At 36.9% G+C, this 14,275-nt stretch overlaps 1 protein-coding gene across 1 annotated transcript in view; it reads left to right on the forward strand.

Moving 5' to 3' along the window:
* The window catches only part of COMMD10 (COMM domain containing 10), a 188,366-nt gene extending 177,006 nt beyond the window's left edge, over window positions 1-11,360 (forward strand). The window contains exons 6-7 of the mRNA XM_040240513.1: window positions 9,389-9,448; window positions 10,189-11,360. Coding sequence (XP_040096447.1) covers window positions 9,389-9,448; window positions 10,189-10,227 — 99 coding nt within the window. The 3' untranslated portion in view covers window positions 10,228-11,360. The remainder of the gene's footprint in view (window positions 1-9,388; window positions 9,449-10,188) is intronic.
* Window positions 11,361-14,275: the final 2,915 nt, after the last annotated feature.

The following is a 14,275-nucleotide window of genomic DNA, read 5'->3' on the forward strand; positions in this document are numbered from 1 at the left end:
TATAAATGTAAGTAATTCCGTACAATGGGAGGGGAGTTTGTGGGAGAATAGATATATGTGTGGGCTTCCCAGGTGGCTCAGTGGTAAAGAATATGCCTGCCAGGCACAAGATATGGGTTCAGTCCCTGGGTTGGGCAGATTCCCTGGGGAAGGAAATGGCAACTCACTCTAATTTTCTCACCTAGGAAATCCCATGGACAGAGGAGCCTGGTGTGCTACACCCCACGGAGTCGCAAAAGAGTTGGACATGACTTAGCGACTAAACAACAATAACAGATACATATATGTGTAGCGCCGAGTCCCTTTGCTGTCCACCGGAAACTGTCACAACATTGTTAATTGACTGTACGTCAAAACAAAATAAGAGTTAAAAAAATTGTTTTAGTGGCTAAGTTGTATCCAACTCTTTTGCGTCCCCAGGGACTATAGCCCGTCAGGCTCCTGTGTCCATGGGATTTCCTGGAGTGGGTTGCCATTCCCTTCTCCAGGGCATCTTCAATACCTAGAGATCAACCCACATCTCCTGCCTTGGCAAGTAGATTCTTTACTACTGAGCCACCTGGGATACCCTTTAAAATAAAATAGGGAAAGATAGAAATATGCATAGGGTGCTGCAATGTCAACTGAGCTGAGTATTAAAGAATCTAGCCAAATGAAATAGCTAGTATGTCCATGTATGTATGTCCATGCACACCCAAGAGCAACTGGGAGAAGACAGGGAACAACACGAACAAAGACCTGAAGCATGCAGAATGCCACAGCTACTGCTGGGGCATGCAGTGCGTGAGGAGGGTGTTGGGAGATGAGGCCCGAGGGGGAGTCCTGGGTCAGGTCGTGGAAGTCTTGAATGCCATGCTCATGATCTTGAAATTTGCTTTTGCTGTTTATATACTGCCATTATTCCTAAACAGATAAGCATTTGGTCAAACCCTACGTTGCAAAGATTGGAAGAAGACAAGTTATAATTAGGTTGGTTTGACCCTAGGGAAATGCTGTTCATGGCTTGGATTCCATGTGTTTGTTCCAGTTGTCCTTTTATAACTTCTGTCAAACTTTGATACAAGCTCAGGGTTTTCAGTTTGCCCACTGCCCTCCTCAAACAGCGGGGCCAATGCCTGTGAGATTTTGGATCCTGCTAGGCTGCGCAGTATTGTAATGAAGAGACTTTGGAATCACAGGGCTTGAGGGAGCAACAGAAATCAGCTCCATATGCAGGTGAAAGTTGTAATTTTTCTTGCTGTGTTTCTCTGTATGATGTATTATATTTGTAAGGCTACCATAGTTTGTTTGTATGTTTTGGACTAACACTGTTTGTATGTTTGGAATTAGAATTTTAAACATAGCAGTTATGTTAACTTTGTGAAATTTTCACAATAGATTTTTAAAAAAAATAATGTAACAGCGACAAAGAGTTTCCTCTTTTTTTTTCTGAAAATTTTTGAGAAATTTAAGATCTTAACCTCACATTTTACATCTCTTACTTGGCACCTTATCAGCCATGTTTATTGAGCTATTTATTTACCCTCAGTAGAGCATTTATGTTTTTCTGTATATAATGAATTAGAAAAGGGAAATAATTGTGCAAATTCATGGGGAGAAATCTTTTTCTGTAAGTTAGCTTGATATGCAGGTGAATGTGCTGTTTTATCTTGTTACAATAATGATGTAGTGGAAAGAACAATGACTAGTTCCAGTGCTGTGTACTTTGCATGAGTTACTTCAACTTTGTGAGACTAGTTTTCTCATCTGTTAAATAAGATGGTTGAGTCAGGTTACTGCTAAAGCTTTTTCTTATTGACATTTTGTTGTCCTCTACCTCAGTTCCCCAGTTTACTTTGTTTATAGAGGTTGTCTGTCAGCATCCTTAAATCATAGAATTGATAAGAACCTTGGCAATTGTGTAGTTCAACCACCTTGCAGAAAAATGGAAATTTGCTCTTTCCCTCTACCTAGAATGTTTTACTTGCACCTTTTCAAGCTGGCATCCTCTGAATCAACCTGATTATAACATCTGTTACCCCTTTTGTTGCCAGGATTAATTCCATTGATCCTTTTTTTTCTCACTATTCTATGTACATTCTTATAGTTGGAAGCTTAGCTATAAAGGACAACCTGCCTACCTAGAAAAGGATCTTTCTTTGGTCAAGAGTGAACTCATTCCTATGGCTTATCCATTTCTGCATCAGTACTGTTTAAATGTTTACTGAATTACTGAATATTATGGGTGGTAGAAATGGTTAATGCTTATATATATGAGTAGAATTGCACTGACTATTCAGTAATAGTGTAGATAGTCAGCAAATAATAAGAGACACTGGAATATTTTTATAGTGATCTGTAACTGTATATAGTTATAGAGTATAATTTATAGATATATTTATTTAAAAAGTGGTGTCTAATGATTTTTGTTTTATAAACCACTCAGTGGAATTTGAAATATTATTTAAATTTTATATCTGTCTATTTCTGTAACTGAAAAGGAGAAAATTTCTTTAAGTACCTCGCAAATTATTTTTAGGTTTAACTAAGACAAGAGATTAGTAGTATTTCTTTTACTGGAATCCTCTACTCCTGATTTTCTAGGTATAAATATAATTGTATGGTTTCTAATTCTGATGTCCTACTTAATTTTAAAAGCTAAGCAATGTAAATTTGGTTTAATTCTTATCTAGTTTATGTCTATATTATTTAGAGTTTATTATTAAATAATTCGTGATGAGACTAATGCATTTTTGTCTTGAAAAATATGTATATGTTCCTAATTTCTAACAAATGGGAAAGCAAATTATATTCTTACTGTCAGCTTCCATCAAGTTAGACCTCTCTGAAGACCTTACTGAATTTTATTTCCATGGGAATTTTGCTAATGGGTATATGCAACATTATCTAGGTACTCATAGACAGGATTACAAATCAAAAATAGAGGAAATAGGTGAACAGATACATTTTCCTTCTCTTTTCAGAAATGGGCAGAATGTCAGTCTTTGCACCTTCATTTTCACTTTGCAGTGTTTTCAGATAGGATGCAGAAAGTCTGTTTGGTGTTAAGCATGAGACCAGCTTAGACAACATAAGTCATGCATTTCCTAAATGGGCTCTTGGTTATATTCTTATATATATAAAGCAGAAGAAAGATAGTAAATCTTCTAGTCTGTATATATTTAGTTAACAATATTAGTGGCTTTAATGAGTCTTACTGGAACATTGAAGGCAGGCCACCCAGTTTTATTGCCTGTGTGCCAACTTACTAAATTATTTGGATTCAGGTAATAAATACCTCCAGTTTCACGTGCCATGCAAAATACCTTTATGAACCTGGTTATAATCATCAGTTATGGAACACCTACCTATCCTAAATATCGGTGTTCTGAAGGGGTCAGTCCCAGGCTGCCCTCCCTGTTCACACTGCTTTCTTCTCTTGGCAGTCTTATTCAGTTTAAATGGCAATATATCAGTAACTCCCAAGTGTGTATCTCTTAGCTAATTTCTTTTTCTGGCTTCCCAGACTTATTTCACATATTTTGGGTGAATATCACAAACATCAAACTAACTGTGTCTGAAACTGCACTTTTGAGTCTCCCTTCAAATCTGCTCCTCTGTAGAGTTTCCTGTCTCAGTTGCATCCATCAGTTTCTCTTGCTGGAAACCTGAGAGTCATTCTGACTCCTCCTATTCCTTCGCCTCCTTCCCCAACCCAGATCTGTGCGGTCAGTTCAGTTCAGTTCAGTTCAGTTGCTCAGTTGTTTCCGACTCTTTGCGACCTCATGAATCACAGCACGCCAGGCCTCCCTGTCCATCACCAACTCCCGGAGTTCACTCACACTCATGTCCATCGAGTCCGTGATGCCATCCAGCCATCTCATCCTCTGTCATCCCTTTCTCCTCCTGCCCCCAATCCCTCCCAGCATCAGAGTCTTTTCCAATGAGTCAGCTCTTCGTATGAGGTGGCCAAAGTACTGGAGTTTCCGCTTTAGCATCATTCCTTCCAAAGAAATCCCAGGGCTGATCTCTTCAGAATGGACTGGTTGGATCTCCTTGCAGTCCAAGGGACTCTCAAGAGTCTTCTCCAACACCACAGCTCAAAAGCATCAATTCTTCAGCACTCAGCTTTCTTCACAGTCCAACTCTCACATCCATACATGACCACAGGAAAAACCATAGCCTTGACTAGATGGACCTTGGTTGGCAAAGTAATGTCTCTGCCTTTTAATATGCTATCTAGGTTGGTCATAACTTTCCTTCCAAGAAATGTCTTTTAATTTCATGGCTGCAGTCACCATCTGCAGTCATTTTGGAGCCCAAAAGAATAAAGTCTGACACTGTTTGCACTGTTTCCCCATCTATTTCTCATGAAGTAATGGGACCAGATGCCATGATCTTCGTTTTCTGAATGGTGAGCTTTAACTGAACGCCATCTCTTCTACATGTAAACCATTAAAATTTTTTTTTCACTTTTCTCTATCACTACTGCTGTCACTATCTTTGCCTAGACGAATGCAATATAACCTCCTAGCTGATTCTCCACATCTAGTTTGTCCAGCTCTAATCCATTTACAAATAAAAGCTGAAGTGATTTGCTAATATGTAAATACAGTTACATCATTCTTAAAATTCTCCAATGACTTTCCATTGCTCTTAGACTAAAGATTTTCTCTTCTTTCCATCCCAGAAGAGATGATGGGGCCTGTATTAGTTTGCTAGGGCTGCCGTAACAGTACCATAGACTGGGTAGCTTATAATAACAGAAGTTTATTTCCCCACAGTTCTGGAGGCTAGAATTTTGAGATCGAAGTGTCCTCAAGATTAATTTCTTCTAAGGCCTCACTCTTTGGCTTATAGATGGCCGTCTTCCTCCATTGTCTTCATAGAGTCATTCCTTTCTGTGTCGGTATCCTCATCTCTTCTTATAAGGCCAGGAGTCATATTGGATTAGGACCCACCCACAGGGGTTTATCTTTTCCTTGTTGAGTTATAGGCTTTCTTTATATATTCTGGGTGTCATATTTGTATTAGATAATGATTCATAAATATTTTCTCCTATTCCATGGGATAGAATCTTCTCTTAAATCTTCAATGTTATCATCTCTTTGAGACCCTTTTTGACCACCTAACCTTGAATCTCCACCTGCTCTGTTACACATTACTTCTTGCTTTTTCTTCCTGCTGCTACTGCTAAGTCGCTTCAGTCGTGTCCGACTCTGTGAGACACCATAGATGGCAGCCCACCAGGCTCTGCTGTCCCTGGGATTCTCCAGGCAAGAACACTGGAGTGGGTTGCCATTTCCTTCTCCAATGCATGAAAGTGAAAAATGAAAGTGAAGTCGCTCAGTCGCGACCCCATGGACTGCAGCCCACCAGGCTCCTCTGTCCATGGATTTTCTAGGCAAGAGTACTGGAGTGGGGTGCCATTTTCTTCCTAGACTTATCAACAAACATTCCTATATGTGTGTTGTGAATTATGGTGATAGTTTTATTATTGTTGTTGTTATTGTTTTTATTACATTTCTTGTTTATTATCTGCTTTCTTCAACTAGAATGTGAGGGATTTTGATTTCTATTGCTCCTTGCTATTTATGTAGTACCTAGAACAGACTTTTTACAATTTTAATAAAAACTTATTGAATAAAAATGCATGAATTTAACATATAACAGTGCTGTCTTTTTTTTTTAAATTGGTAAAATATAGCACACATGCAGAAAAATAGCACAATAATTTGTCAAAAAAAGGAGACATCTTTATATCCAACACCAAGATCAAGAAATAATTATTGCCTAATTTATAATAATAATAATCAGAAGAAATGAGAAGCCTCTCTTATGCTTTCTCCAGTTACTGCCTCCTCTGTCGAGTCACCCAGAGGTGATCAGTGTTGTGATACTTCAATAATATTTTTGTTGCTTCATTACAGTTTTACCACCTAAGTGTTTCTAAAACCTTTTCTGTTGTTTTTTTAGAATCTTCTTGTGCATGAATTCTGTGCCCACTCCTGATGTTCAACATTGTTTTGTTAGAGTCATGCATGGTACTATATTTGGCTGTAGTTTGTTGTCCTGTCTGAATAACATTCCATTGTATTCCTCTTCCGTTGAAACAAAGTTTTATTACTTCCAGTTTTGGTTCTTTTGAATCATAATGCTATCACTATTCTTGCATCTATCTCATGGTGCCCAAATGTATATATTTCTATAGAGCTCAATATTAATATTTAGGACTGAATTTATGGGTCATAGGATGTATAAAATATTCAGCTTTAGTAAATAATTCCAGACAAGTTTGCAAGATAGTTATACATAATTTTATCCCTTTCAACATATATTTTCATGTTTTTTTCTGTTTGGATATCCTCTTCTGGCAAGTGCCTATTCAAGTCTTCTTGTTGCTCTTTTTTTTTTAAAAAATCAGATCAAGCCTGTCAGTCCAGACTGCCCATGAGTAGCCTTTCAGCTAGGGGAACTGCCAGGAAACCTCCCAAGAAAAAGGCTGTTCCTAATTATTTGTCCCTCACTCCCAGTTCTTGCATTCCATCACTGGCCAGGCTTTTTGATCATTCACACTGGCTAAATAAAATTTGGCCTCTAAGGGTCTCTTGATGATTTGCTCCTTCTCTTCAGCCAAATGCTACCATCCATTTGACTTTTTTTTTTAATTGAGATATAATTTACATAACATAGTATTGGTTTTGGGTGTACAACATAATGATTTGAACCTTCTGTACATTTTCTGAAGAGTAAACAATGAAATTAAAGAGTTGATTCTCATTTGATCAGCAAATTTGTTAACTTTCTGGTTATATCCTCAAGGAAAGCTCAAGTGTGTGTTTTTTTCTTAAAAATGATATAGTCCCAGGAAAGATTTTGATCAGATGTACTCATAATATTTGTGGGACCTGAAGGAAGAGTAAAAAGGGAGGCCATCGTTCATTCTAAACTTAAAGTCATAAATAAAGCTACCAAACTGTTAAATGAAACATGATCTATACTTTTTTCTCAGTTAAGTACTTTTATAATGTCCTGAAAAGTCAGATTTGCATTTAATATTCTTGGACTCTGTGGGGTTCCGTGTTAGATAGAACATGACATAGTGGGAAATTGGACCCTGGCCAGCCCTACCCCCCTTTCCTTTTTATCCTACACGCCCCATCTCCATCCTTATTTCCCCAAAACTTTTAACCACTGCCCCTGGCTACCCCTTGGGTAAACATAGATTCTCAAAATCTAGGATAATGCTCCTTACATATAGACATGAAACAAAACCATTCCCTCACTTTTTCATATTCTCATGGTCTTCTCTAAGTCATTGTGTGTCTAATGGGAAATGATCACAGTAATAGCTACCAGTTATTATGCCAAACATAGGGGGTTTTATATCAGGGTATCAGTTCTTTTCCTTCTTGGGGCTATTTCAGTAAGGCACGACCCTCAATTTAGTTGACCTTTGAACAATACAGGTTTGCACTGTGCAGATGAAAAAAATCCACATGTTATCCACTTACATGTGGATTTTTTTCAGTAAATGCTGTGGCACTACATCATCTGCAGTTGTTTGAATCTAAGATTGGGAGCCACAGATCTGGAGGGGCAGTTATGGGACTTTATCCACAAAATTTGGTATACACAGCAAGTCCTGGATCTAGTCTCCCAAGGGTACCTAGAGTCTCCTGTTATGGATGGATGTGTGTGTATAAAAATAAACATCTCTCTCTATATACACACACTCATGCAGGTGTGCACACACGCACACATTGTTTTAGATATTGTTTTTTTAAGAAGTATTTTTTTTTAAGTTACCTTCCTTTTCTTTCCTAAGTGTAACATGACTAGAAAATACTACCTTGAAAGATGGCAAAGCAAAATAAAGGAAACAAGAGCCTAGCTTGGCTGCTACCTCTAAGGTACAGCAAATCAGTTGTTGACATGCTGATTCAGTCTTCATTCTCTCCTAACTTTTGGCTGTGGGGGTAAAGAAATGAACTTGCTTCACTTTTCCCTAGGGTAAACCTAGGCTTATCATCTCTTTAACTGCCGGAGGAAATATGGCATAGCTGGATAATGCTGAGTCAGCCTTTGGAGGTTTCATGTTATGTGCCAACAACTGATTTTTCTAATATGATTGAAAAATTCATAGTTTTAAAAAAATAATTTGTAAAGGATACAGCTTTAAAGCCAGTGTGCTGCTTCATTCATTTTAAAACTTAAGTACTTATGTGAGTATGTAAGACAAACCAAAGAAAGGAATTTGAGCCTGTGTGCTTGGGCTACATCTAAAGGGAAGTGCCATTTCTGAGCAGAGCCTCATTGACTCTCCTGAAGTTAGCTAGAGAAGACCTGGTTTGAAAAATGTTGGCTTTCTAAATAGAAATGGAAATCATTAAAACAAGTAAAACCAAAAAAAACAGTGAGCCTAGAAACTTGGAATTAATATAATGTTGGCAATGACTGTAGGCAGTTAGCACATGAATCAGTGTCTGTTGGCAGCAGTTTTCCACTTCTTCAGTTCATGGTGCCTTTTACATCACGTGAGCACGACAGTGTGGTCAGAGCAGGTAACACATTCCTGATGTTCTCTCCTCGTTTAATTTTCATTTCCCAAAGGTACCTTGAGTGAAATAAACATGTTGGGACACTTTTCAGAAACTAGTTTGTTTCCTCAGTTTACAAAATCAACCCCAAGCAGATTGAGGTGGGTTGAGTTAAATGTTGCCCTCTCTCTACTCCACCATCGTGTGTACATGCATAATATCACTTAGTATCTGTAGCATCCTTGAAGAGTTCTCTATTGCCTGTGAGGGGAAAGGAATGAGATGTTTAAGTCCCAGCTTTGAAGCTGTGTGTTAATTGTTAACTTTTGCTGAGTCTGTGCATTTAAAAAGGTAACCATCTCAGCAGGTTAAGATCATAACTGTTAGTTGATGCTTGGAGGCAGCAGCTGTGCTGGTGTGTGGCATTAATGGCTGGATGAGTTCAATCAGATATGCTGCCGCCAGTGTCTTTGTGTAATGGTATTTACCAGATTTCAAATGGACTGCTGAGAAAGATGAAATATAATCTCATGTATTATCTCTGTCTTGAAAAAATAGATAATGAAAGTGTTCCCTTGTTGGCCTGTATTTTGTTAACCTTTGTGGAATCAACTTAAAGAACAGATACCCCTGTAGAGTTGAAACCTTTTGTTACAGTGGAGTGTTATTAAATGTATTTTTTGAATCCTTGGAACAGTGGGGTTGAGTAGACCAAGTAAGTTTTTGTTTTTGTTTTCCTTTTTTAAACCACTCAGAGAATAATATGGCATATTTTGAGGCTAGCTGGAGAGAAAAGAAATGCAGTGTAAAGTGTACAAAACTAAATTTTTTTCTTTCTTTCTCCCTTCCTTCCTTTCTTTTCTTTACAGAGCCTGCAGAAAGTTCTTGTGGAATTCAGTCACAAGGAATTGTTTGATTTCTATAACAAGGTATGTATTTTTTTCAATAATTTCCTATATGGGGTTTTTTCACAATGTTTCCTCCATTTCATGAATCTTATTTTTAAATGCCCTATTATGGAGCTATGGAGCTTGAGTTCCTTAAAATTCCCTTGTTAATACCTTATGTTTCATAGTAGGAAGCGTTGCTGAGATGAAGAAGATCTGACAGACTAAATCAGGAAGAAAATGGATATGGTTTTAATTAAAGCAATACGATTGTTGTTTTAATGTAAAGCATTACGTAATAAACTGTAGTATCTAGCCACACTGGCCCTTAGATAATGTTAAATATTTTAATTTCTTGGCCCAAGGGAAAAGGAAAATACCAGGCCTGTAAAGATTTATCTTTGAGGATATTTCATGTTTCTTTTTAAATGCTGATTTTTGTAACCCAGGAAAATGCACTGTTCCCTCTACCACACTCCACCCCCGCTTACAAATCTTATGTAGTGATCATTTAAAATAAAACAGCTAGGTGCATTTTAAACAATAGTATTTAGAAATCCTTCTTTACAAATTCGAAAACTTAGCAAGCTGGGATTCTAATAGCTTCACGTAAAAAGAAAAATTTTCCAAGTGGTATATTTATTGCTCTGTGAGTGGATTTAAAATGCAGAGCTACCAGTTGCATTCTTTCCCTTTATTTGCATGTTTCTAAACAACACTTCATATGAATTTCTCTCCCTTCACCAACTCTCTCTCCCTTTTTTTTTTGTCTCTGTAAACAGCTAGAGACCATACAAGCACAGCTGGATTCCCTTACATGATGTTCTTGAAGACTGGTTTCTCTATCACACTTCTGCCACCTCCTTATTTTGCTTTGAAGATTAACTGCCAGGTTGTGTTTTCTGAAGGATTCAGTCGCTTTCTCCTTGTAAATTATATGGCTTATTGCTTCTTAGACAAATAACAGCCGAGGAAAATCATTGTTATGAGTACTGATGTTCTAATATACATTCTCTAGTTCTGCGTGCCAAAAGCAAGCAGTTGTTTAAGAACGTTGTTTTAAAGGAAACAAAAGTGGCTATCATGTGGTTTTTACTGCTTATTTTTGCTTTATTGCCTGACCTGTTTATTTTTTATATACTTGATGATACTTGTATGTTTTAAGGAGGATCTGTGGATACAATATAATGTGTACCTTAGAACACAGAATGTCATTAATTACATTAATAAATATAAGACAGTAGCCACATTCAATTAAATACATTATGGCATTTTTCCCCTTTAATATAATGAGTATATTTTGAAATTTTAAAGAAAGCTGGTACTAGTTTATAAGTCAACTCTAATGAGCATCTCCGTGTGCTTAATTTTTTCTCTGAGTTTAATGATTTAATAACAGTTTATGTTTTTGTGTGCTTTTCTTTGTACTGCAAATTAATAATAATTCATAGCATGGGAGACAGATTCAGATCATGAATAAAAATAATTGTAATGAGTGCTAAATGAATATCCTTAAATTTTAAAAACATTTTTATATTCTGTTTCTGTAAATATGTTAATTAATTTCAATCAATGAGATTTTTATGTCTTAGAATTAGTTGAACTAAAGTGCACAGTATTTTATGCTATGGCTATATATATACATATGAGTATAGTTGGCAGCAGAAAATAATCACTTGAAGTTTTTATGAATGAAAAGTCTGTACTGTATTTTTTCTAGGGAGACAGGCAGACAGCAAGGGAGGGAGGAAAGAAGGAAAACGGGAGAGAAGGAGAAAATGAGAGAAAGCGAGAACAACAGAGAGATTCAAATATGACTTCACATGAAAGAATTTGATTTCAGAAGTATCCTATGGTTAAACAGAACCATTGGATTTAAATCACAGTCCTTATATGAGGTATCTGAGTAATACAAATGTTAAATGTCTCCCAAATTAATGTTCAGTATATGGAATTTATGCCCTTATTTATTTATATATGTGCTTGTATGTTGTTGCTTAGAAGGATTGGGTGTTTGGATTATTTCAGAATGTAAATATTATAGTGGCTATCCATAGTTGATTGATTTGAAAAGTTGTTAAACTTCCATCGATAGCATATCTAGAAGACACTTTTATAATGTAATAGGATTTGTTTCCATATATAGCTTGTAGGACCTGTCTTATATTTTTATGCACTGTTCTGCTGGTCCCCAGAGGAACGTACATGACTGCTATAAACATTTTGGTAAATATTCTTTCATACTTCTTCTTATGTACAAATAGACATCCATCATTTCAAGCTGAATTTGTTAGGCTTTCCTGACAGTGACCATATGAATAAGTAGACATTTTCATTGGTATGATGCCGACCTAATTCCCAGTGTAGGTATCTAAGTGAAATGTGACACTTCATAACGAAATTTTCTATTGTAGCTTAAAATAGTGGTAAATAGTTTTCTCTCCATTAGTTTAGTTCAGGAAAGTCTGACCAAAGGCATTAAAGGAAGGATGGGTCATTGGAGGTCTAATTCCAGCTAAGAACATAATTATTCTTGAAACATATTTAATTGCAGATAATTTTACTTCTTCAGCCACTACCATTGTTATGATACACAAGTAAAAAAGAAGGTATCATTCCCAAAGATTATTGTGTGTTATTTTTTCACAGAAATAAGGTGGGTGGAGTGATAAGTGGAAACCGAAACCTTCTTTCTAAAGCAGATAAACATGTTTGTTGTGAATGCTTGTCATGAGGATTGAATAAAAATATAATTACTTGTTAGAAAGAAGTATTGCAAATAATATTTGCAATTCTTTGACTAGAAAATCTGATTTTTTAAATTGGGGAACACCAAAAAATCATAAAGGAGTAACCTAAAGTTATATACTCTCATTTTTCAGAAATGGCCATTAATGACATTTTAGTAGATTTTATTGAAGGTTATTTTTTTTCCTATTCACGTATCTTTCTCTACTGTCATTAAGAAGTCCTTCATTTGAATGGATAATTATTATTTAATTATCCAATCTATCAGTGTTGGCCATTGAGATGATTTTCAATTTTAAAAAATACTAAAGAACTCACTGATGAAGATCATTATAAATAAACCCTAGGCCACATTTTTTCATTATTTTATTATTAATACAGATTCCTAGAAGTGGGATTATTATGCCAAAAGTATGAAGATTTACTTTTATTTTTACTTTTAATGGAATTTTATTGTAAATATAAAATTGCCTATTTTTAAAAAAATGTGTAAAAGAAATGTCTCTCCCCAGGAGTACCCACTAACTCATTGGAAACATTTGGTTATTATCATTTCATATGTCTCATGTAAATGTAAACACACATCCCTTTTTGTATTTGTTTTTTAAATTTATTTTATGGAGAAGGCAATGGCACCCGACTCCAGTACTCTTGCCTGGAGAATCCCATGGATGGAGGAGCCTGGTAGGCTGCAGTCCATGGGGTCACTAAGAGTCGGGCACAACTGAGCGACTTCACTTTTGCTTTTCACTTTCATGCATTGGAGAAGGAAATGGCAACCCACTCCAGTGTTCTTGCCTGGAGAATCCCAGGGACAGGGGAGCCTGGTGGGCTGCTGTCTATGGGGTCGCACAGAGTTGGACACAACTGAAGCGACTTAGCAGCAGCAGCAGCAGCATATTTATTTTAAGGCCATTTTTGCATACGGATAAATTACTTCCCCAAAGGTTATATCAGTTTATACTCATACCAACAATAAGTGAAATTCACCTGCCTCAAGCCAACTTAATCAGCCCCTTCTTCCTACTGTATGTTTCATTCTCAACATTATTTTTAATTTAGGGGTGGGTTTTGGGAAGAGTGTGGATGAGAGTTGGTTGGATATTGGAGCATCACTAATTACCTGGAATATATTATGTTGATAATTCCAGAGAGATAGAAGAGGAAAATTTCTTCTAAAATCAGGAAATGTGAAAACCAGTTGCCCAGTAGCTAAGTGAAGTCAGACATTTATTTATTTATTTCCTTCCTCAACAAATATTGTATGACTGCCTATGGTGGCAGGAACTGTGTGTACTCTAGGTACTATGCTAACAATGATGAGCAAAACTAATACACTTCCTGGCTTCTTGAAGTATAATGTGTTAGACAGTCAGTATAAAAACAAGCAAAATGTAATAAATTGTGAACAAGTATGGGATGAAAAATAATTGAATTCTCTTAAGAGAAAATAAAAGATAGGACCAAATTTATATGGGGCATCAAGGAAGGATTCTCAAAGGAAGTGAGTTTTGGGTTGAGTCCTGTAGGATGAGTTAGAATGAGGCCGTAGCAGAATAGAGTGAAAAGCATTGTAGATAAAATGGCCAATGCAAAATCCCGGAGACTGGAAAAGGCTCAGCACATGCCAGGAACCAAAGATCAGTGTGGTTGGAGTGTCATGACAAGTGAATAGTAGAGTGGTTTTCAGTAGAGAGGCAGCCTATCACAGTTCAGTTGAGTTCAGTTGCTCAGTTGTGTCCGACTCTTTGCGACCCCATGAACCGCAGCATGCCAGGCCTCCCTGTCCATCACCAACTCCCAGAGTCCACCCAAACCCGTGTCTATTGAGTCAGTGATGCCATCCAACCATCTTTTCTGTCGTCCCCTTCTCCTCCTGCCCTCAATCTTTCCTAGCATCAGGGTCTTTTCCAATGAGTCAACTCTTTGCATGAGGTGGCCAAAGTATTGGAGTTTCAGCTTTAACATCAGTCCTTCCAATGAACACCCAGGACTGATTTCCTTTAGGATGGACTGGTTGGGTCTCCTTGCAGTCCAAGGGACTCTAAAAGAGTCTTCTCCAACATCACAGTTCAAAAGCATCAGTTCTTCTCTGCTCACCTTTCTTTATAGTCCAGCTCT

This window comes from Oryx dammah, unplaced genomic scaffold, assembly GCF_014754425.2.
Source record: "Oryx dammah isolate SB20612 unplaced genomic scaffold, SCBI_Odam_1.1 HiC_scaffold_5, whole genome shotgun sequence".
NCBI classification, from domain to species: Eukaryota; Metazoa; Chordata; class Mammalia; order Artiodactyla; family Bovidae; genus Oryx; species Oryx dammah.